Source organism: Anolis sagrei, chromosome 5 (assembly GCF_037176765.1).
Source record: "Anolis sagrei isolate rAnoSag1 chromosome 5, rAnoSag1.mat, whole genome shotgun sequence".
NCBI lineage: Eukaryota > Metazoa > Chordata > Lepidosauria > Squamata > Dactyloidae > Anolis > Anolis sagrei.
Genome location: NC_090025.1, coordinates 47,497,001 through 47,521,251, shown reverse-complemented (window position 1 = coordinate 47,521,251; position 24,251 = coordinate 47,497,001). Strand labels below are relative to the sequence as shown.

At 39.8% G+C, this 24,251-nt stretch overlaps 1 protein-coding gene across 4 annotated transcripts in view; it reads left to right on the top strand.

Moving 5' to 3' along the window:
- ZNF827 (zinc finger protein 827) overlaps positions 1-24,251 on the top strand; it is a 170,876-nt gene that overhangs the window by 28,338 nt on the left and 118,287 nt on the right. For all 4 annotated transcript variants that reach the window (XM_060778876.2, XM_060778877.2, XM_060778878.2 and 1 more), the window contains exon 2: positions 18,682-19,692. In XM_060778876.2, the coding sequence (XP_060634859.2) occupies positions 18,682-19,692 (1,011 nt within the window). The remainder of the gene's footprint in view (positions 1-18,681; positions 19,693-24,251) is intronic.

Here is a 24,251-nt window from a genome sequence, read left to right as displayed (position 1 = left end):
CATCTCTGAAGTCTTCTGTCCCAAGAAAATTCAAAAAAACATTGGGAAAAAACCTCAGGAGAGCAAAAAAAGATTCTTAAGCATAAAGAAGACATTGGTTCACATCAGAAAAAGATAAGATGCTCAAAGACATCACTTGTAACCACAAGGGAGGAATTGGTAAAATAATGTTGACATAGGACAAGTTCCTCTTAAAAGCGAAGAGACCTCATTCCGTGACTGGTGACATGAAGATGTTCTTGATTGTGGAGAACGTATTCTGGAATGAAGTGTTGAGGATCCCTATAGAAATAGCCACTGCACAAGAGCTGAAAAAGTGGAAACGCCTCATGTTTTTGAAGTTGCACAAGTATCAAACCACCTGACTGAACAGAAGCAGAGCAGAAATGCTTACTGCAAATGATGCTGGACTATACAGGCTTTTAGTGTAATCCAGTAGAGCCCTCCTTATATTTTAAACTTCTTATGTGTCTGCCAGTAAGAAAACCACACCTTTCCTTAATCTTTTCAGGCATAACATTAATTGTGCATACACACAGTGTATACCTTTGTTTACTTTTGACCACAATTCATTTAATTGCCTGTAGTGTTATGAATCCTGATACAAGTAGGCTGCAAATCATATTGCAGTCATTATCATAGAGAGCATGAGGTTGGAAATAAGCATGGACAAAGTAGTTAGAGTAACTAACTATATGTATTTTTATATTGAAGTTGTTGTTTGGGCTTAACCCCATGTAAGCTGCTCCAAGTCCCCATTGGGGAGATGGTAGCGGGGTATAAATAAAGATGATGATGATGATTATTATTATAGCTAACAACCTAGCTAGACAGATTAGTGTAGTATTGTTTTGCTTTCCCAGTCATTTTGATGGCAATACCATGGATGGTTGTTTAGAGTGGTTTGTTGCACCTTGACAGATCTAAGAAGACAGACTAAGGAATCAATCCTTTGAGACTGAGAATAAGAAGTTTCTAGCATAAACTTTTGTGGGCTCCAGTCCATCAAATGCCATGAGTCCATACAATCTTATGATAGAAATTTCTTTTTCTCAGCCTCAAGGGTATTGCTGGATTGATTCCTTTATATCTTTTTTTATGCTGAAACAGATTAACACAACTATGTCTTTGAATAAGGCCATGTTACCATTATAATGCCATTAAAAACAATGTTCATGTTATTCGGAAGTAACCAAATTGCTACATAAGGTTACAAAACATTGTTCTGTAAATCAGGTATGTTCCAGTAGTGAAGCCACATATCCCCTAAAACAGTTGGAATCGTTGCTGTAGGGTGAATGGAGTTATTCCTCATTTTCCAGTTGTAATATTACTTACAGTAGAGTATTGCTTATCCAATATAAATGGGCCGGCAGAACAATGGATAAGCCAAAATGTTGGATAATAAGGAGGGGTTAAAGAAAAGCTGATTAAATGTCAAATTACACTATGATTTTACAAATTAAGAGCCAAAACATAATGTTTTGAACAAATTGATAGAAAAGGCAATTCAATACACTGCAACATTATGTAATAATTACTGTCTTACGAATTTAGCACCAAAGCATTGCAATGTATTGAAACAGCTGTGGATCCGGGCGGGAGGCAGACTGTGTTGGATAATGCAAAACGTTGGATAAGCGAAGGTTGGATAATCAAAACTCTACTGTACTTAGTCCTTTGTTATTGTTTCAAAAGTGAATTTATTAGTAATAGTTCATTGTTTGAAACGAGTTGCTATCAAGCTCTGTTGTAGGTAAAAATATTTTGCATTCAGTAGTGGTGCCTTTGAAAGTAAATATCCAGGAAGTCCTCCTCCACAAGATTTGAATTCTCAGTGTGGATATGAATAAGTGTTCACTCATTCTTATTACCAATTGGACACACATAAAACAGAAAGTTAAAATGTACACCATGTGACTTCTGCACAGGGTGAATATCTTGCAGAGCCATTGCCATCCTCTTGATGAGTCATTTTTAACTAGGTCCCAACCCAACACTTGAGAGCCCCTGATTTGTAGCCAGGGGAGTGGTAGTGATCCAGAAGCTCATGTATACCAGATGTAGGCCTGCAACAGACATTTATTCCTAGCTATTTCCTGTTCTGTGAATCCTGTGCCAAAACCCCAAATCCATTTTTAAATTGCTCAGAGTTTAAAAATTGCTGCGGTTTGCTGTTAGTTAACTACAGAAAGAGAAATATCTCGAAAACCTTTTGACAGTGTGTATTCTTTACCTTCCTGGTTCATGGCCAGGCAACTTAGAACTGTGAACAAAACACACAGGTACCTGATTCTGGAATAAAAAGACATCATTTCTAATACAGAATGCTCTATTGTACTGCAGAGTGAGGAATATATTTTCAGAATCTGAAATATGCTGTGCTCCCTTCTTCATTGAGGAAGTGAAAACAAAACTCAGAATGCTGCAGAGGGACTGGTAGGTCAGAAGTCAGGGTGGCATCGGGGAGAGAGAGAAAACTAGAAGGGAATCTGATAGCTTAGACCCCCTTTTAATTCCTTCTGTGTTATCTGATGTCTAAATCGTCAACAGAAACTACCAATAAACATTTTTGAGTGTGATATTTATGATGTGCTAAATGACACTTTATATCCCAGTAGGTATTTATGTGGCACAACGTGCTCTTTTGATCATGCAGTTAGAAAAGAAGAAGATTGCTTGCTGCAATAAATAAACCCATTTCTTCAAAATGCTTCATATGGTGAAAACTTGAGCATTATCTTGTGTGAAGTGGGAATTGTAACATAATGTTTCCATGTGGAATTTTCTTAGGAGTTTCGGGCCAGTCGGCCATGCTTTGTTGTAGGTTATTCTATTCCATGCCAGCCCATCTTCCCTCGTGTCTATTTCCCATTTCTTTCTCTCAGCACATAGGCAGTACTCTGTAATTATTGAATTTGCTCGGTTTCCATTGGATTATTTCCATCCCCCCTTTCCTTAAATATGTCCCCTTCAAGTGTCTTTATATAGTTGGCTCTCTGTTTCTACGGATTCAACCATCCATGGCTTGAATTTTTTTTAATTCCAAAAAGCAGACTTTGATTTTACCCTTTTATGTAAAGAACAGTATTTTACTAAGGTAAAGGTAAAGTTTTCCCCTGACATTAAGCCTAGTCATGTCTGATGCTGGGGAGTGGTGCTCATCTCCTTTTCTAAGCCGAAGAGCTGGCATTGTCTGTAGACACCTCCAAGGTCATGTGGTCAGCATGACTGCATGGAGCACCATTACCTTCCTGCTGGAGCAGTATCTATTGATTTACTCATATTTGCATGTTTTCATACTGCTAGGTTGGTGGGAGCTCCCTGGATTCGAACCACCAGACTTTTGGTCAGCAAGTTCAGCAGCTCAGTGGTTTAACCTGCTGTACCACTAGAGGGGCCACTATTTTACTACGTCTCCACTATTTTATTATTGGTATCAACAGGGGGTTCCTGAACCAAGCTCTGGAGGATAGCAAGGACCTACTGTACTTCTACAAACCCTAGGATTTTCCTGATTCTGATAGTCATCCTTTCTTATGCAGTTTGGTTCATTAGGATCTACTTGGAGAAAGAGTTCATTATTACTGTGTAAAAAGGTAAAGGTTTTCCTCTGAAATTAAATCCAGTTGTGTCTGACTCTGGAGGTTGGTGCTCATTTCTATTTCTAAGCCAAAGAGCCGGCATTGTCTGTAGACACCTCCAAGGTCATGTGGCCGGCATGACTTCATGGAGCGCCGTTACCTTCCCGCTGGAGCAGTATCTATTGATTTACTCATATTTGCATGTTTTCATACTGCTAGGTTGGTGGGAGCTCACGCTGCTCCCCAGATTCGAACCTGTGACCTTTCGTCAGCAAGTTCATCAGCTCAGTGCTTTAACCCACTGTGTAGAATGTTGAAAAAATCTTCCTGGCCACTGCTGATTTTGTACAAAATTGATGCTTCATGGTTTGTCCTTAGTTAGCCTCATTCTTTTCTAGAGATCCACCCATGCTTTATAAAGCATTTTATGTCATTTGCCCCTCCCCCATTTTAAAAAATGAACTAGAGACAGGCAGTCCAGTTATTCTCAGATTACAGATCACAACTGGAAATAATAGTCTGGATGTAGAAAGTTGAAAGATGTGATGCCTTTGAATGAAAAACTGGAGGGCATAAATAGTTCCTCTGTGTTGTTTACCCCTTCTGTTCTATGCTGATTGGAACACCATTTTTCCACATTTCATAGTAAGTGGATTTAATCTTAGGGTTAATGCTATGCGATTTTCCTCCCCAATGCTCTGCAAGAAGATCTTCACTAAGAATGCATAATAGCGTGGCATCTAACTAGAAATCATCAAGATACATTTTGTTTATATATGTTCACAGTGTGAAAGGTAAACTTTGCAAAATCAACACCACTTTAAACCAATATATATTTCTGGGAAAGTGAGACATTTAGCTGAACATTTTGCCTAGTTCACAAGAATAGGGAACTAGTTTGATATTTCAAATCAGATACGCTCTAAGGAGATCCATCCTTTCTTATGAAAAAAAAGGAATATTCTTTTAGTTCAAGTGGTCAAGTCATCCAACGAAAGTACAGTGTGCTTCATTTTTACTGTCCATTTATGAAACAGATAGAAACTTCAGTAAGTACTTGAAGATTCAGATGTCAACGAAGGATGTTTCTTCTTTTTGGCCTTTGTAGTTCACACAATGGCTTGCGTGCCCGCTCAAAGCCACCTCTGGAATGTTCTAAAAAGTCTTGAAAGGAATCTTGCCCTCTCTCTTGATTGTGCATCTCTTGCTCTCCAAAGCTATTGTCTCCCCATAATTACAGTTAAGCAATTTGATCTTACACAACAGTTGAGAGGGAACATGCAAGCCTCCATCTTCATTCACCTTCTCATAGATGGAGTTCAGCAGTTCGAATGCTTGAGTCTGCATATTGGTGGAGATTCTCTGTTTAAGCTGAAACCACGTCAGTTCATATGGGCAACACTTCATAGATAGTGCTCAGCTTCAGACCAGTAGGTCTTGAGGCACACTGGCTGATGGAAGTGATTTTTTTTCATGTCAGAAGCGACTTGAGAAACTGCAAGTCACTTCTAGAGTGAGAGAATTGGTCGTCTGCAAGGACATTGTTCATGGGACACCCAGATGATTGATGCTTTACCATCCTGCGGGACGCTTCTCTCATGCCACCTCATGAGAAGCTAGAGCTTGACAGATGGGAGCTTACCCCACTCCCCAGATTCGAACTGCCAACCTGTCGGTCAATCACTCCTGTTGGCACAAGGATTTAAACCATTGTTCCACCGGGGGCAATGGAAGAGATGATGGAGGTAGATAGGATTAGGACACTCACCTCTTCTCTTGTGTCAAATAAAATGCTTCATTAATGCTCAGTATACAGAGTGGACATATTCGCTGAGGTGATGGGGAAGATGGAACACTTTGAAATTGAAATTTTGATTTCATATAACTCTAATAGTGGCTGTTTGGCTCCTTCGTCTTATTTTCTCTATTTTTGCTCTATTAAGTCCTTAGTAATGTGCCATTTCCTTTGTCAGCAGTAGGACCATATTCCTAGTGGTGGTGGGTTCACCTTATTTAGGCATCTTGAAAACGTGACTGGAAAGTTATCTGCTGGGACACTTGCATTACTTCTTCAGATATCTACCAAATGCAATCAGATTGTGAGTGGATCTAGATGGGAATGCTGCAGATTTCTCTCTCCTATTTACTCATGCATTAGCTATTTAGATGGTAAGCATTTTTAACAGCCTAACAGAGTCATTGCATGGTCTTAGATATTTGTAGGTCTATATTAAGACATCCAGAACTGGGTTTGTTCATGAATTGGAAAACTTTGATGATGTGGTGTTTCAAACAAAAGTATTTTGTATAATCAACACCTACCCAGTAGCCAGGCAGAGGTACAATCCAACAAGTGCAGTTTTTTTTTCTTTAGAAAAGTTGGTGTGCAGAATGGTTAGATGCCAATGGCCATAGGGTATTTTGACCTCTTCCACTGCATTTGAAGTACTTTGGCCATAGCATGAGAAGACAGGAAAGCTTAGAGAACACAATGATTCTGGGGAAAATGGAAGGAAAAAGGAAGACCAAGGGCAGGATGGATATATGGTATCCTTGAAGTGACTGCTTGACTCTGAAGGAGCTGATGGCCAACAGGGAGCTCTGGTGTGGACTGGTCTTCATGATCTGGTCACAAAGAGTCGGAAGCGACTGAAAGACCACTGCATTTAAAGATTTATGCTTTACTAAATTACTTGTGGTTGTATTTCCCACCCAGAGTATGTACAAACTGTGTAGAAAGGGAATTTTTGCTACAATTTGGCTCCAAACTCTAAACTGAAGGTAATGAAGGCAATGGGTAATATAACCTACAATTTTGATTGAATACCATGCATTCATTTCTGTATATTGAAGCGGATGGCTAGACACTCATTTTTTTTTTAGTAGCTATAGATCAGAGCCTATGGACTTTTCAAATTTCCCATTTTCCACCTGAGTTTTTTATTGCCTGGATTATGCTAGTAAAATATACCATGTCTTGAGAATCTGAAGTTTTCATGATCTGGATTGCACTTGCAGCTTGGATTTTCCAATTGCTCTTCCATTTTTCACAGAGAGGCCAGTGAAATATGTGATTGCCAGTTTGTTCTTTCAGCATCTGTGCTTTTGCGGTGATGATTTTTGAATCTCTATATTGGCCTCCTAACTTCAGCAACATGTGTAGTAGGAGACAATGAGATTTTTTTCTAGCTATATGGTTTGGATTGTGTACGAAAGGATTTGTGTTCTGAAATAGGACACAGGGTTCTTTGTCAATCACTGTGCATTGCTTGGCTGTTTTGATGCCTGGCATATGTGAGTAACATTGTAATTGGAGGTGATTGCGGAAGTGTATCTGACTGAGGACCTCATCAGATGGCCCTTTCTAAAGCGGGGGACAGCGGTCTGGCTGTGTCCCCTACCGTCAGGGTCTGTCTTCTGCCTTCTCATGACAATTCCCCACTGTGCCCCACTTCCTCTTCACCTCCTCTGCCTTTTTGGATGAGGAGTTGGGGTGCAACATTACCGACATGAAGCCCCACCAGAAGTAACCCTGCATCATGTGATGGGCTCTAAGGGACTGCGTACCAGCAACACAGAGAACCTGGGAGAAGACACTTCTTTGCCTTTATCTGATGAGGTCTTCAGTATTTGTTTCTTCAGCTGTAGTTTTACTCTGGCTTATAAAGGATCTAGTCAGCGGATGCTATGGTTTTAAAACTTTGAATATGTTTTTGATGGATTTTAATTGTGAATTTTTTGGTGCTGTTTGTGTTAAAATCTGTTTTAATCTTTGTATATTTGTATATTTTAAACTGTATACTAATGCATTTATGTCAAGCCGCTTTCAATTCCCTTTGAGAAGATGAAACAGGGTATAAATAAATATAAAAATAATAATATATTCCAGATTGAGCATTAGGGTGATATGCCTTTCAAGACTAGTATAGAAGATTGCTGTTCATCACCAGTATGATTATAAAATGACACCATTTGTCCAGTAACTGAAAATAAATACATATCATATCAATAACATTTCTAATGTAAAGGTATAGATTCATTTTATAATCCTTAAAAAAAATATGAGCCAGTTATGAGTCTGTTGACACTGTCTTGGCAATTTAAAACTGTTTTGATGATTCAAAGTCATTGTTTTGCCACTGTCTTCTTATATTACGTACTAGCTGTGCCCTGCCACACGTTGCTGTGGCCCAGTTTATGTACACGTGTTGTAATGCATTTTTTAATTTTTGGCTTTTTAAGTCTCTTCCACTGTGTTTTTCAGTGTTTTTATGAGCGATGGTCACTCGTTGGCCTGATAGGTGTATTGTGTCCAAATTTGGTGTCAATTTGTCCAGTGGTTTTTGAGTTCTGTTAATCCCACAAATGAACGTTACATTTTTATTTATATAGATTGATTGATAATGCTTAAATAAAAACAACCAGCAGAAGACAAATAACATTCTTCTGTAGCAAGGAACTGGCCGATTTTACCATCTCAAACAACACTGCACCACTACCTAATAACATAAAGTTAGTTCTAGGCACTTATGGAAATAGCAGTATCTTCTGGGTAGAAAGATATTACTTTCAATAAATGAACTAAAAAGTATTTGTTCTTTGCTCCTTGGATGACCTTTTGACTTTTCCTACAATAAGTGCTTGGAATTGATTTGCTAATAGTAGAATTGTAAGAGCCGAGAATTATATCTTCTTGTAAGAAGGAAGGAACGCCCACACACCAATATATCACAGGGCAACCTTGAGAAAAGCCCATTGCTCAGAGGTCAAGGTACTGTAAGCATTAAGCCCCAGGAGCAAAATAAATCCTTCTCCTGTTTCATAGCCTGGAATGTTGTGTTTTGGACTACAATTCTCAGAATCCCTCAGCATAGCATTCCTTTGGTCTGATCTAAGGGCTGGAAAACATGACCGATAGTTTGGAGAGCTTGTTTTAATCGGAACAGACAATATTGGACTACATGGTATGACTACACACATATGCTGACTTTTTGTGTTGGATTGTATGATGTAAACAACTGCGGTAGATGTAAAAATTAGTCACACACAAGTGTGCATGTAATTAATTGTTTTAGGCAGTACAACTTAGCAAAGCTACCAGAACTGTTGAGTAGGTGCCTTATCACATTAGCATTTTAAAGCAAGGGCTCCTGCTTTTTTATTGTATGGCTGCATCCTGCAAAATTCTGGGAAATGTAGTTTAGGGAAGCAGAGGGCCTCTCTGATTGAGAATTCCAAAGACCCCACCCTAAACTACATTTCCCAAAATTCTGCAGGAGGCAGTTAGATGATAGGAAAGCAAGAGTGCCTGCTTTAAAACACTAATGTAATATCGTCTTAGTGCTGCAGAAATTGGGTTTGAGCCTTTGTAGATTTTTCTTTTCAGGCTTCTCTGTTAGAGTTTTTCTAGTGGAAACATAAGGGACCTCTTTTTTTCTAGGCATCTCAGGAGTGCCCAGGAAATGTGAGGCATGTGTATATAAATTACTAGCCATCCCCTGCCATGCGTTGTTGTCGCCCAGTCTGGTGATCTGGAAAAGAAAGTAACGAGAAAGTGTTGGTTTCTAATATATGTAATTTCTTTATGCTTGTGTGTAAGCAGTATTTCTTGTTGTTTCTATGTCGGTGTTGATGTAGAAATTGTCTGATTTGCCTACTCTGGAACATGCAATATATAATTGTCCTTTTTTTATGGGTCCCTTTCAAATCTATGATGCTATATCTATCATGTACTTATATTTCTCTCTGTGTGTGAATCATATATATCTATCTATATCTATGGCTGGATGGCTCTCTGTCAGGAGGTCTTTGATTATGTTGTCTTGCCTTGGTGAAGGGAGTTAGACTGGATGGCCTTAAGGCAGCATTTCTTAACCTGGGGGACGGGACCCCTAGGGGAGTCACGAGTGGGTATCAGAAGGGTCGCCAAAGACCACCAGAAAACACAGTATTTTCTGTTGGTCATGGGGGTCCTGTGTGGAAAGCTTGGCCCAATTCTATTGTTGGTGGGGTTCAGAATTCTCTTTGATTGTTGGTGAACTATAAATCTCAGTAACTACAACTCCCAAATGTCAAGGTCTGTTTCTATCAATCGCCATCTGTGTTCATATTTAGGTCTATGGAGTATTTGTGCCAAGTTTGATCTAGATCCTTCATTGTTTGAGTCCACAGTGCTCTCTGGATATAGGTGAACTACAACTCCAAAACTCAAGATCAATGCCCACCAAACCCTTCTAGTGTTTTTTGTTGGTCATGGGAGTCCGTTGTGCCAAGTTTGGTTCAATTCCATCGTTGGTGGAGTTCAGAATGTTCTTTGATTGTAGGTTAACTATAAATCCTAGAAACTACAACTCGCAAATGTCAAAATCATTTTTTCTGAGTGATGGTCACTCCTTGGATTAGTAGGATTCTTGTGGCCAAATTTGGTGGCAATTAGTCCAGCGGTTTTTGAGTTACAATGTCACTCAAAACAAACAGAGCATTTTTATTTATTTAGATAGGTCTCACAAGGACCCAGAGTTCTCATTACATGTTCTCTTCTTAAACCTGGAGCAGGCTTTCTCTAGGCCCATAATACATACTGTTCACCTCACTTGCCTGGGCCTGTAGAGTGGAGAGGTGAGTACCAGCTAAACTTGGTGCATACTGACACAGCCATGCAGGTTGTATATAGTTTGACCCATTTTACGGAATACTAAATCCCCTGGGATTGTTCTGTTGGGAGCACAGTTGGGGCTCACTCTTCCCGCTCTAACTGGATCACAAAATAAGGAATTTGGAGCTGCTCTAACCTTAAGACAAACATATACACCCAGGGCTACCTTCTGGACTGCTGGGCCAAGGTAATTTCTACAAGCATCCGCTTCATGTCTGTCCTGTGTTTGACTTATTGTTTCCCAGCATGTTTAAAATAAATGATAGGGTTCATCCTTATCCTCCTTCTCTTTCGCGGAGTCTTTCATGAATATTACACAATAACTCTTCAACTTTACTGAAAAACTGCTTGTGTATGATGGAACATGCTTATGCACTCTTCTTGCCAGTCAGTGCTCTCTGCACCTTCTTTCTCCCCTGGAAGAGCAATTGCAATCTGGTTGCCTTGGCGACCTTGGCAAGTTTAAATGAGAAGCTGCAGTAAAAAAAAATGTTGCTTGCATCAAAGTGCATTGATGTTTTAATCTGAGTGGCCTTAAAAAAGGGCATTGTATTTTTCAGAATTATTAGCAGGATGAAGTACGCTTGCACCCACGTGAAGGACCCACTGAGCTTTTTGATACAATTCTGAGAAAGAGGAGGAAGAAGTCCTTTGTTTTGCTTGGGAGACAAGGCAATGTGAAGGGCAAGTTAGGTTTTAAATTTTACTTGAAGTTGTTGAATGTATGAAATCAGTTTGGATCACCAAGAGTATTAACTCAGATAGACTTTAAGACCAAAGTTCAGCAGTCTGTTTCTGTTGGGTTTGCTTTAAGTAGAAGTGATCAGACAGCACACATTGCCCTGCTGCTCATATAGGTAAGGCTGCAGAAACAAGTTTTTATTTGGAGTCAAGACTTAGTCTGCATGTTCGTGATGCCTAATATTGGGGCTCCCTGGTGTCTTAGGTCATCTGCTACAACAAATTTTCTAAGAAATTCAATGAAAGTGGCTTGTCTTAACTCAGAACATGATGCCACCATCATTGTAGAGTCTAGGTAGGTGTCTGGGGTGTCATTCAGTCAAGGTACTTGGGCTCAGTTTCAGTTGTTTTGGTCTGATGATGTGGACATTATGTATGAATCCATCTCATTATATATAATCCTGACACTCATTCACCTTGATTGATCTTTAGAAGAGGCAGGTAGTCATGTGGAGATTTTTAGTATATCTTCTCCTGAACATGGCCTTCCTGAGATACATGAAAACTGTTTTGGAGCAAAGTGCTCAGATGTGATGGCTGGGCAGTTTCAGATGTTCTTGGAAGAAAAAAAAATATCTGGACCCATTTCATTCTGGTTTTAGATCCATATGAAACAGTCTTTGTTGCTCTGATTGATGATCTTCTCTAGGTTAAAGACAGATAAAGTTTTGTTCTGTTGGAGGTTCCCAGATATCTCAACTGCTTTTGATTCCACTGGTTGTGCTATCTTGTAGGGTCAACTCTGCAAGATAAGTACGGGGCACTGTGCTATCATGTTCTGTTTTATTTTCAGGACTGGAAGGTTGTTGCCTGGCCCCATGACTTTTAAGATATGGAGAGGCATATAGTTCCATTCTATTCCTCATATTCTTAAGTATCTATATGAAGTTTCTGGCCAAAGTCATTAGGAATTTTGGAGCTGAGTAGCCTCAGAATCCTGATGATATTCAGATCTGCTTCTCTTAATCATTGTAATCAGGTTTATGCAGGTTCTTCACCAGTAACTAGATACTGTAATAATATGCATGAGAGAGAATAATTTGAACCTGAATTACAGTAAAATTGAAACTCCGTGGATTGGCAGTTCCTGGGTCAGGAAGTGGGATAAGTGATCTGCTCTAGATGGTGTTGCTCTCCACCGTGCAGGCAGGTGCGTAACTTGGGAATCCATCTAAATCCACATCTTGCCACTAAAGGCCCAAGTAGACCTTGTGGCTTGGAGTCAGCTGTGACTGATCTACTACCTATGACCTTTTATGGACAGGGATAAAATAGCCATAATAGTCAGACACTGGTAACCTTCCAATTGGACGATTGTTGTGTATTCTGTGTGGGGATGCCCTTGGAAATGATACAGATGCAGTAGCTAGTACAAAGTGCTGCTGCTAGATTGCTAACTGCAACAGCTTACAGAAATCTTGTTAATCCTTCAAAGGAATTGCACTGGCTGCAGACACATTTTCTGTCTGAATTTGAGGAGATGGTGATGGCATTAAAAGCCCTAAGCAGTTTGAAAACTTAATATTTGAAAGACCAAGTCTTGCAATATATGCGAGGCCAAGGAGTGAGGTCTGCTGGGTGGGACCACTGTATGAGGACATGGGAGAAGGCCTACTCAGCTGTGGCACTCTTCTAGTAGTCTCTTGGCAGCCTAACAACAACAACAGCTTCTTACCCTCCTCTCCACATTGCTCTACCCCAATACTGGTTTCATGTTGGCATTAAGTAAAAACTTTTTATTAAAGCTTTTTAGCCTTAATCATTTAATCCAATCTGTTTATTTATATTGTTTTAAATTTGACTTTTAAATTTATTCTATTGTTTGATATAGCTTTAGAATGTGCATTTATTTATTTATTTATTTATTTATTATAATGCATAGGCTGATTTTATTGTATTTTAAGCTACCCTGAGATTTTATGATACAGGGTGGAATATAAATATCTTCAGTCAGTCAGTCACAGGTCATTTTCATCATCTGCATGCTGACTGTTTTACCTGAAGGCGTCATGCCTTTAACCTGACATGACACCTTCAGATGGAGCCCCCCGGTGGCGCAGTGGGTAAAACCCTTGTGACAGCAGGACTGCTGACTGAAAGGTCAGCTGTTCAAATCCGGGGAGCGGAATGAGCTCCTATCTGTCAGCTCCAGCTTCCCATGTGGGAACATGAGAGAAGCCTCCCCCAGGATGGTAAAACATCCGGGCGTCCCCTGGGCAACGTTCTTGCTGATGGTCAATTCTATCGCACCAGAAGTGACTTGCAGTTTCTCAAGTCACTCGAGACATGAAAAGAAAACCTTAAGGTAAAACAATGGAAAGCATATGTTCTGTTCTTGAAAGATGGTCCTTCCCTCTTCTTTGCTCATTACGTATCCAAAAGAGGAGGCACCCTCCCTGAGACCTAAGCCTATACACCATTATCTTCTTCTCATTCAGTGACTTCAGATTGCTTTAGTTTATAGAGTAAATTAGGGCCACATTGCTATCTTAAATTAGGGAAATCTTAACATGTTTTTTTAAAACGATTTGCCATCAGAATGTTCCTGCAGCTAAAACTGAATCTCCCTTCATAGTTGGCTGATTTGTGCACTTACTAAACAAATCTATTTTGAGTTGCAGGAACTGAACTTCAGTGAGCCAAACTTCATTTGATTGAGCCAAAGGTTTCAGTCCAGAAAGAGAAAGAGGACATGTTCCATATGCTCCTCATCTATTATAGGGCATCACATTTTGCATTATGGCACTGGTGTCAAATTAGTAAGGATTTTAATGAAAATATGGTTAGGAGAATGACACGAGAACATGCTGGTAAATATATATAATTAGCATGGGTAATTAGTATGTGTCATTAGGATCAGACAAGTAGAATGCATGTGGACCTCTCTTTTACAAGCACAAGAAAGAGCAGGGTTGCTAACCTTTACTTTGGTACTAATTCAGGCTGCCTACTACCACCAGATTTAATATTAGGCAAAAGTAAAGCTTGTCTACCATTTCACAAGGAATTTTGTGTTTCTGGGTAAGAATAAAAGGGGACTAAACTCCATGTGCTATGTGATTGTGGGGAAAAAAAAGATTATTCTTTAAAAAAGCCACATTACAGAATCAGTAGATTGTTGCTGTGAGCTTGTTAACTGCTGTGAAAAATATTAATTTAAAGGTTTGGGTTGCTTGAAAGGGTTATTCAGAAATTTAAAGAACTGGAAATCATGTAGCAATGAAAAAATAAAAGGAGCCTAGGCTCGACATGTTATGTGATTTTTTAAAATTCTTTAGAAAGCCCACAAATCAGTCCTCTTTGAGGGTTATTCTAAAAATAAACAGAAACACATTTGCTATTTATAAAATATAGAAACTCTATGGCAAAGTTTTTTCAGACGAGCATGGCTTGACCAAGATTACCAGGGATTTTTTTGTAGTTGAGTGGGGATTCATTTTCTAGTCTAGTCCAAGAATCAAACCACTACACCTTACTGTCTCTAAAATTTATATATTCTATATATATGCATAGATTCACATTTAAAAATAATGTCTATATTTAAATAGAAATACAATGCAATAGATCTCAACATTGTGGGGGGAAAGCTGATTAAATATCATCAACAGCAATCCTACTCAAAATGGAGGTCTGTGTATCAGTGGTGGTCTGTTGCATATAATGAACCCATAGCTGTTAATATAGTAAGCAGCAGATAAAATTCTGCAATGTATATAACCTCCTGGTTACAGTGTTATGAGGAGTTAGGAACAGGTAAGCTAGTTTAGTTTCTGTTGACTAAAGTTGCCCCAACTTTGTATAGGATAAGGCTGTTAATGTGTAACAATTAGGCAGATGTATAAATGGTACACACAGCAAAACATCCTTATACATAGGGGATACATTCCAAGATACTCAGTGGTTACTTATTTACTTATTTATTTATCATGTCAGAAGTGAACTGAGGGTACAGTTGTAATGTATTTATTAACACAAACAAAGTTTAAAAACTTGGCATTATACTAAACGTCCTTTGACCAGTAGCTGGCCACTTGGAGTGCCTTGGTGTTGCAATAAGAAAGTCCTCCATTGTGCATGTGACAGGGCTTAGACTGCATTGTAATAGGTGGTCTGTGGCTTGCTCTTCTCCACACTCGCATTTCTTAAGATTAGCTCTGCATCTAGTGGTGCCAAAGTGCCATCTGTTCAGTGCCTTCAAAGTCTCTCAGTGTTCTGTGTGCCCAGGAGGGAGTCTCTCATTCGATATCAGCCATGGCTTGAGGTTCCAGGTTTTAGCCTGCCACTTTTGGACTCTCGTTTGCTGAGGTGTTCCTGCGAGTATCTCTGTAGATCTTATAAAACTATTTCTTGATATAAGACATTAGCGTACTGGCTGATACTTAAACAGGGAATGGGCTGGAGATGTCACTGCCTTGGTCCTTTCATTGTTGGCTGCTACTTCCTGACGGATGTCAGGTGGTGCAATACTAGCTAAAGAGTATAATTTCTCCAATGGTGTAGGGCTCAGACATCCTGTGACAATGTAGCATGTCTCATTAAGAGCCATATCCACTGTTTTAATGTGGTGAGATGTGTTCCACACTAGGCATGCGTACTCAGCAGCAGAGTAGCAAAGTGGAAGGGCAGATGTCTTCCTGTGTCTGGTTGTGATCTCCAGGTTGAGCCAGTCAGCTTTCATATGATATTATTTCTAGCGTCCACTTTTTGCTTGATAGTCAAGCAATGCTTCTTGTAAGTCAGAGCATGGTTCAGGGTAACTTCCAAGTATTTTGGTGTGCTGCAATGCTCCAGTGGAATTCCTTTCCAGGTAATCCAAAGAGCTCAAGGTGCTTGTCTGTTCTTAAGGTGAAAAGCACACGTCTGTGTTTTAGATGGATTAGGAATCAGCTGATTTTCCCTGTAATAGACAGTAAGATCACCTAAAGCTTCGGAGAGCTTCTGTTTGACCATTTCAAAACTCCCTGCTTGGGCAGTGTTGGCACATGGACACTTAGATGAAATTCTCTGTCTCTTCTGGCAGAGGCTGATCATTTGTGTAAATGTTAAACATTGATGGAGCAATCATGCTCCCCTGAGGCAGGCCGTTCTTCTGTCTGCCATCTGCTTCTCTCACTCTGGCATTCAACAAAAAAGCTCCTGTTTTGTAGCAGATTTCCTATGAAGTGGGTGAGGTAGTAGTCCTTTGTGATATAAGTTTTTTTCTCAGGAGAAGACAATGATTTACAGTGTCTTAAGTTGCCGACAGGTCTATGATAACAGCTCCTGTAATCATCTGCCTTTCAAAACCATCTTCTATGTGCTGAGTGAGGTTCAACACAGGTTCAACTGATGGTTGCTGGAAATCATGGATAATAGCAAACCCTATATTTTAACTTTACTTGGGCTGGAAGGATACAGATTCACAATGGAGAACCTAGAGAGGTCCACAAACACTTTGAGGGGTGGGGGTGGAGTTTGATAATTGAAACCATGGATATTGAATTTGACATACCATACATATTAATTTCTTTTGTTTTTCACTCAAAGTCAGCATGAAAAAGAATGAAAGAATCAAACCAGCTATTAATTCAGCAGTAGTTGGGAGGTTTTAGGAGGAGGATGGCTTGGTAGAAGTAGATATATGCTCAAGGAATAATTCTCTTTGGAAATCTTCCCGTTCACCTTACCAGAGTTTGATATTTTTAGCCACATCATTTACTATATAAACCCAACATCTATGTGATTAGATTCCTCCTCCCCTCCCCATGTTCTTGGCAATGCATTGTAATACGGCATTTCAGTGACTCTTTTTTATGCTGCGGGACATTCACTTCTCAAAGCAATCATCCTAAGAAAGATATCTGGCAAGAAGGGATAGCATCCATTTAATTTTAACATTGCTATTGTTCTTGACTACATTTTGATTGGTCAGCCTGATGCACAAAAAAATTCTTTGGTCATATCTGTGTCTCTCTGAATGCCTATTGTGAGCAAGAGCAATCCAGGGTCACTGCCCTTTAAACACTGCCAGTCAGATCTCGGGAGAGAGAAGATATGTTAGAACTGCCAGTGATGAGAAAATGTGGTTAAGGAAGCAAACAGTTTTCAATTGAAAAATTACAATTCTCCTGGAGGTGCTCTTCCTTTTTCCTTTTTCCTTTAAAGTACCATCTTATGAAAGAGCTATTCTGTTTTTGACTGCAGAAAGACCTGGGTGGCATTTTAGTTTCTAGCAGGGAAAAATATAAATCATATATTTAAAATAAATATATATGTGAAATAGTATACAAATATTAGCACTTTCCAAATGTAACATAATCAAGACTCCTTCCTAAAATGTGTGTGTTGAGTTGGAAAAGTGTTAAATGCACATAGGTACACTATCTTTTGCTCAACAGTGAATATTGCACCTAAGTAGATTGAGAAGAAGGAGTGCTGCTGTACTACAAAGCCCACCACTCCCTGAACATAAAATCCTGGTGGCAATCTAGCAACACGAGAGGGCAGTAGCATTTTTCGGCCTTAGTATTAGAGCAGGCAAGGGCAAACTTCAGCTCTCCAAGTGCTGGTAGGCTGTTAGGAATTGTGGGAGTTGAAGTCCAAAACACCTGGAGGACCAAAGTTTGCCCATGCCCTTACCAGAGGGTCTTCCAATCCTTCAGGGCAACTATCTGAAGAGTAAAGCTAGCTCAAGATGTTTTGCTGCTTGAAGTGAGCAAGAGTCCCTCCTCGTCCCCATTCCATGTATAGAAGTCAACCAGACTGTGGAATCTTACAAGATGAAACAGACCCTTCAATTGTACTCAGAACATGGAAATAATATTTTGGAAAACTGGCATGCAAATCTTAGCAATCTCCAATGTCTTCACATTGCATGTTTCATGCAACATAATCTATTAGTGGTTGAGCATCCCTTATCTGGAATTCCAAAATTTGGAATAATCCAAAATTGTCCACATGGATGGCTGAGATATGGATATCTTTGCTTTCTGATGAGTGCATGTACACAAATTTAGTTTTCTGCACAATATTTTAAAGCTATGTGTATATGGTAGATATGATACATAAATGAATATTGTGTTTAGACTTTGTGTCTAAGACAATTCATTATATATGTATATGTAAGTAGAAGTATTCCAGAATCAAAATTCTAACACACTTCTGGTCCCAATAATTTCAGAAAAGTGATGCTCAACTTGTATATTACTTGTTAGTAACATAACGGTTACCAGAGTCATTGGGAAGCAGGGTAGAAGTTGTTACTTTTTATCTTAACCATATAGAATAACGGTTCTCAAAGTGTGCTCCATGGAGCCCATGGAGCTCCACAAAGTACAGTCAGGGGCTCCATGCTTTCCTCCTCCTCCCCCCAAGCATGTGAAGGTGTGGAAGGATGCACCGGTCAGCTGGTTGCTCCCCCACGACAAAAGTCTATTTTGAGTCTATTGACTTTATAATAATACAATATAATACTAATAATAATACAATATAATATCTCTATATTTCATATTACATGTAATATTACTAATAATATTACAGTATAGTGGTATAGTACAATATATAATACTAATATTGTACTATGCTAATATAATATATTGTATGTACATATAACTTGTAAGCTGCTCTGAGTCCCCTTTGGGGTGAGAAGGGTGGAATACATGTTGTAAATAAATAAATATAATTTGAACCATATTTGAAAATGCTCTCTTTTCTTCTCCACAGATGGTACTAGACAGGAAGAAGCTGAAGGTGAGCTTAGCGAAGAGGAGCATTGGTATGGAAACTCCTCAGAAACCCCATCAGAAGCATCTTATGGAGAGGTCCAGGAGAACTTCAAATTGTCCTTTGAGGACAGACTCCAAGAACAGTCCACATCTCCAGACACTTCCTTGGGAAGTGCAACTCCTAGCAGCAATACATTGGAGCTGGCAACGGTGGAGAATGAGGCTGTACGGGATATGTTACAAAACAAAGAACACCTTTCTCCCGGTGTGTCTTCTGTGTGCGAAGATGACACTCCTGGTTCAAATAAGCCACTGAGTAGTAACTTGAGACGTCTGCTGGAGGCTGGTTCTCTCAAGCTAGACACTAGTATAAGAGTGAACGGCAGGGTTGAGTCCCCTGTAAATCTAGGCTCAAATATCTCCTTTTCTCCACCTACCCATCATGCTCAGCAGCTAAGTGTCCTTGCTAGAAAGCTAGCTGAAAAACAGGAACAAAATGACCAATACAGCTCAAGCAACCGGTTTATATGGAATCAGGGCAAATGGTTGCCTAACTCAACTCCCCCTTGCAGCTTATCTCCAGACTCTGCAATCCTAAAACTGAAAGCAGCTGCCAATGCAGTCCTTCAGGATAAGTCACTTTCTCGAACTGAAGATCCAATAAGGTTTGAAACCTTTTCTTCCCCATTTAGTTCGCAGTCTGCAAGCTCCACCTTAGCGGCATTATCAAAGAAAGTCAGCGAAAGAAGCATGACTCCTGGGCAGGACCACCCACCGCCAGCTAGCTCTTTCCTTTCTCTCGCCTCAATGACTTCTTCGGCAGCTCTGCTCAAGGAGGTTGCAGCCAGAGCGGCAGGCAGTCTTTTGGCTGAGAAGAAAAAGTCGCTGGTTGTAGAAGATCCCCTGCAGCTTTCAGACATGAAGCAAGAGAAAGTAACTCCACCGCAGTCTTTGGAATTATTGTTACTCCCAGCCCCTAAAGGAAGAACTTCTAAAACCACTAACCCAGGTATGGGTTGTTCTGCTCTAGGTTAGGATATCTTTCTCCATCATTAATTCCGAATTGATTCTGTGTCTTTTTAAAATTTAAATTGTGGTTTTTTTAGGCACACGTGAATAAAAGTTAGATAGGGGGGAAAACAGCACAATCAGACTAGGATACATCTTCCTCGCTGTGTTGTCATCCTCAATACACGTTATATAGGACTTCTTGCTTTAGTTGAACATATTATTGGAATTTGTTTGCAGATTTACAATTTTATCTTGCCTTTCTTGAGGCATATATACAGTAGTTCAATCCCACCCTCCGTTTTATTATGGCAGCAACAATGTAAGATAGATAATGCTGAATGAGAATGACTGGCCCATTCTCATTCAAGGTAGTTGTTCATTTGATGAGTGAAGAATTGAACCTTAATTTTTCTACTGATTTTCTAGTAAGCTAACCGAAAGGTCGCAGGTTTGGATCCAGGGAGCAAGGTGAGCTCCTACTGTTAGCCCCAGCTTTCGCCAAACTAGCAGTTCGAAAACATGCAAATGTGAGTAGATCAATAGGCACCCCTCTGGCAGGAAGGTAATGGTGCTCCATGCAGTCATGCCAGTCATATGACCTTGGAGGTGTCTACTTACAACGCCGGCTCTTCGGCTTAGAAATGGAGATGAGCACCAACCCGGAGTCGGACATGATTGCACTTAATGTCAAGGGAGAACGTTTACCTTTCTATTAAAATATCAATTTATTTCTTAAATAAGATTTACATAGGACTGGCTCTACTCAGGTGATGTGCCACATACAGAGCCTGGTTTGTTTTGTGTCTTGTATGTATACCCTACACTTTCCTCTGAGTTCTGAGCAGCCCGTTTTTGAGATTGTCTTCCATCCAAGCAGTGTACGCTAACAAACCTATTGAATGTGTTGTCAAAGGCTTTCATGGCCGGAATAACTGGGTTGCTGTGAGTTTTCCAAACTGTATGGCCATGTTCCAGAATAATTATTTCCAGGCATTTCACCTGCATCTATGGCAGGCATCCTCAGAGGTGGTGGGGTTTGTTGGAAACGAGAAAATATATCTGTGGAATGTTCAGGGTGGGAGAAAGAACTCTTGTCTGTTTGAGGCAAATGTGAATGTTGCAATTGGCCATCTTGATTAGCACTGAATAGTTTTGCAGCTTCAAGTTCCGACTGCTTACTGCATGGGGTATCCTTGTTGGGAGGAGTTAGCTGGCCCTGATTGATTCATGTCTGGAATTCCTTTGTTTTCTGAGTGTTGCTCTTTATTGACTGTCCTGATTTTAGAGGGTTTTTTTAAAACACTGGTAGCCTGATTTTATTCATTTTCATGGTTTCCTCCTTTTTGTTGAAATTGTCCACATGCTTGTGGATTTCAGTGGCTTCTCTGTGTAGTCACACATGGTAGTAGTTAAACTGGTCCAGCATGGCTGTGTTCTCATATAATATGCTGTGTCCAGGATGGTTCATCAGGTGCTCTGTTATGGCTGACTTCTCTGGTTGAATTAGTATGTAGTGCCTTTCATGTACCTTGATTCGTGTTTGGGCAATACTGCATTTAGTGGTCCCTATGTAGACTTGTCCACAGCTGCATGGTATATGGTAGCACTTGATAAACCAACCTGGACACAGCATATTATTTGAGAACACAGAAATGCTGGACCACTCTAACAACCACCATGTTAGACTACACAGAGAGGCCATTCCAGAGGAATTCCAGACATGAATCAATCAGGACTAGCTAACACCTCCCAACAAAGGATTCCACCAGCAGTAAGCAGCCAGACCTTGAAGCTGAAAGACTATTCAATGCTAACCAAGCTGGCCAGTTGCAACATTCACACTTGCCTCAAATAGACAAAAGTTCTTTCTCCCACCCTGGACATTCCACAGATATATAAACCTCATTTGCCTTATTTCCAACAGAAACCTTGTTTCCAACCTTTGAGGATTCCTGCCATAGATGCAGGCAAAACGTCACAAAAGAATGCTTCTGGAACATGGCCGTACAGCCCAAAAAACTCACAGCAACCCAAACCTGTTGAACTTCAGTAGTAAAGCTCCATTCTGTGTCTTTCAACCAGAGAGATAAGCAATCTGGAGCCCTTCGGATGTTTCAAATTAAAATTCCCATGATCAACTCTAGACAACATGGGTAGCGGTCAGAGATTATAGAAACTGTAATCCAGCACAGGGATACGCACCAGGTATTTATCTCTGCTTTAAACCATAGCTATTCTCTTGCTCTTTTAGCCATTACATTTTTACACAGCTTCTTCCCTTGTATAATTAGATTTTATGACCTCTTATGTGCAACGTCCTTCTCTAGCTCAATGGGTTTTTAAAACCTCATCAGATCTCTTACCCATTGATTGTATCACTGCCTTCACACCTACTTCTTTGACCTGCCTCTCTATCTTTAGTCCTCATAGATGTGGTTTCTTTATTTACATTTAATGTATACTCTGTATTTTTTTTACCTTTGATACTTTCAAAGAGGTCAGCGAGCATGCTGTTCTATTGCTAAAAACTGCAGGGCATGTTTTCTACATGGAAGAACTGCTGGCCTGAATCCTCCTTCCTGTCCCTACTAGAGTAGTCCCATTGATTTAATAAGAGCCTGGTTGCATTGGGTCTGTTCTGGTTGAAACTCAGCTATAGAGTTCAAGCCTCGGGCGGTATACAAATAAAGCAATAAATAAGAAGCCAGTGGTTATAAAAAGAGTTATATAGCAGCATGCTATATATGAAACTGGGGCAAATGCCCATGTCAAATTTGGACAAAATCCAGCTATCCAGATTTTATGGCAATCTTATCAGTAAGCTCCCTGATACTATCTTGAACTGTATGCCTGAAACATATGACCCACTTACTCTGCAAAAGCTACTTCCAGACCCATTTTTCTTAGAAGCTTTTAAGGCCCAGACATGACATGATAGCCATCTTACTCGGCCCTGGTCCTGTTCAAATGATGATGATGATGATTTAGTTATTACCCGCCTCTCCTTGTGGTGCGAGGAGGAGTACAACATAATTAAAACAGTGAGATAAAACAAAACACTCTTAAAAACCATATAACAAACATACGTAGATAAAATACAGATTAAAATTCACCCTGCGGGTTAAAATTCACAAGTTCAAATTGACTGGATAGGCCTGCTTGAAGAGAGAGATCTTCAGTTGTGTTTTAAATACCGACAGCTGATTTAGCTATTGGAGCTCTTCTGGCAGGTCATTCCACAGTCTTCGGGTGGCTGATGAACAGGTCCTCTGGCTAACAGTCGCCAGGCAGGTTTGTGGTGGAATGTAAAATAAACCACGTGTAGTTCATGTTTGATTAGCCCATACACATCTTTGCCAGCGAAAGAAAATATGCCATGCAGGTGAACAGTAAAAAAAATAAGTAGTTTACTCTTCTTGATTCAGAACAACATATGTACAATATGATCAGTTGTATCAGCTCACTAAATGTCCTTTCAGAGATACTTTAAAATGGTCCTTTCTGGGTCCATATGAGATACTTCCTTCCAGCAACCAAGAAGCAAATCAGTCTGTCTGTCTCTGCTTCTCACTTCTCTGAGTACTTGCATAGCTGGAACCTGAACAAAAATGCAACACTATCAGAAAGTTCCAGGCTCAGCCATCACCCAGTGCATTGCTGACCAATCAGCTTCATGCATCTTATGTTACAGCTGACACACACACACTCACTGATTTCTTGCATCCTCCAACAAGGTTCTCTCTAGTTTGAGTAGTTGTCCCCCAGAAGATTTAGCTGTTTGGGACTGACAATCAGCAAAAGGCAAAGTATCAATTTGTACTTGAGAGAACCTGCATGTGGATGTTCAGGTTTGGCTCTGTTCACATTTTCAGATGAGCATATGGAAGTTGGAGCAGGTTAGAAAGTCCAACTCCATTCCCACTTCAAACATCGACAATATTGCAATTCCAAATAATGAATTTGGGTTTAAGTCTGTTGGCAAAGCTGAGGTACAAGTTTCAATCCCATGTTTGTTGCTGCATTATGCCTTGCAGATTGGTTGCCTAAAGATGTTTCAAGGGAGAGAGTGATTCCCTTCCAGAGACAGTCCTTAGCTGTTGCAGTCTAGTTGACCATCACCCTATGCAAAAGATAATGAACAAAATTTTCCTTAAATGCCTATAGGATCTCTTTATCCATATGTTTGCCTATTTACTTCACTCATTATCATTTCAACAAATACTATTACTAGCAAAACAAATCAGTAATTGAAAACCAGAAGAAATGTATAGAAATATGTATGAATATTAATTTCTTCCATAGTGTATGAACTCATAATTTTGTTTCCATGGAAATATTGTTGTTGTTCAAATGTCATTAATATTTAAGAGTGAACTACTTAATATCACTCTTTTGGAATTTTTTATGCAAACATAATTTAGTCTAAAGACCCATTCTGAAAAGGGAGAACATTTCAGAAGTTGCCATCAGACTTGTTACTGAGTGAAATCTAGAACTTTTGCATAAGAGGAATGCCCTTTCACCATATGCGGTATTGGCAGCTCATACACTAGTTCT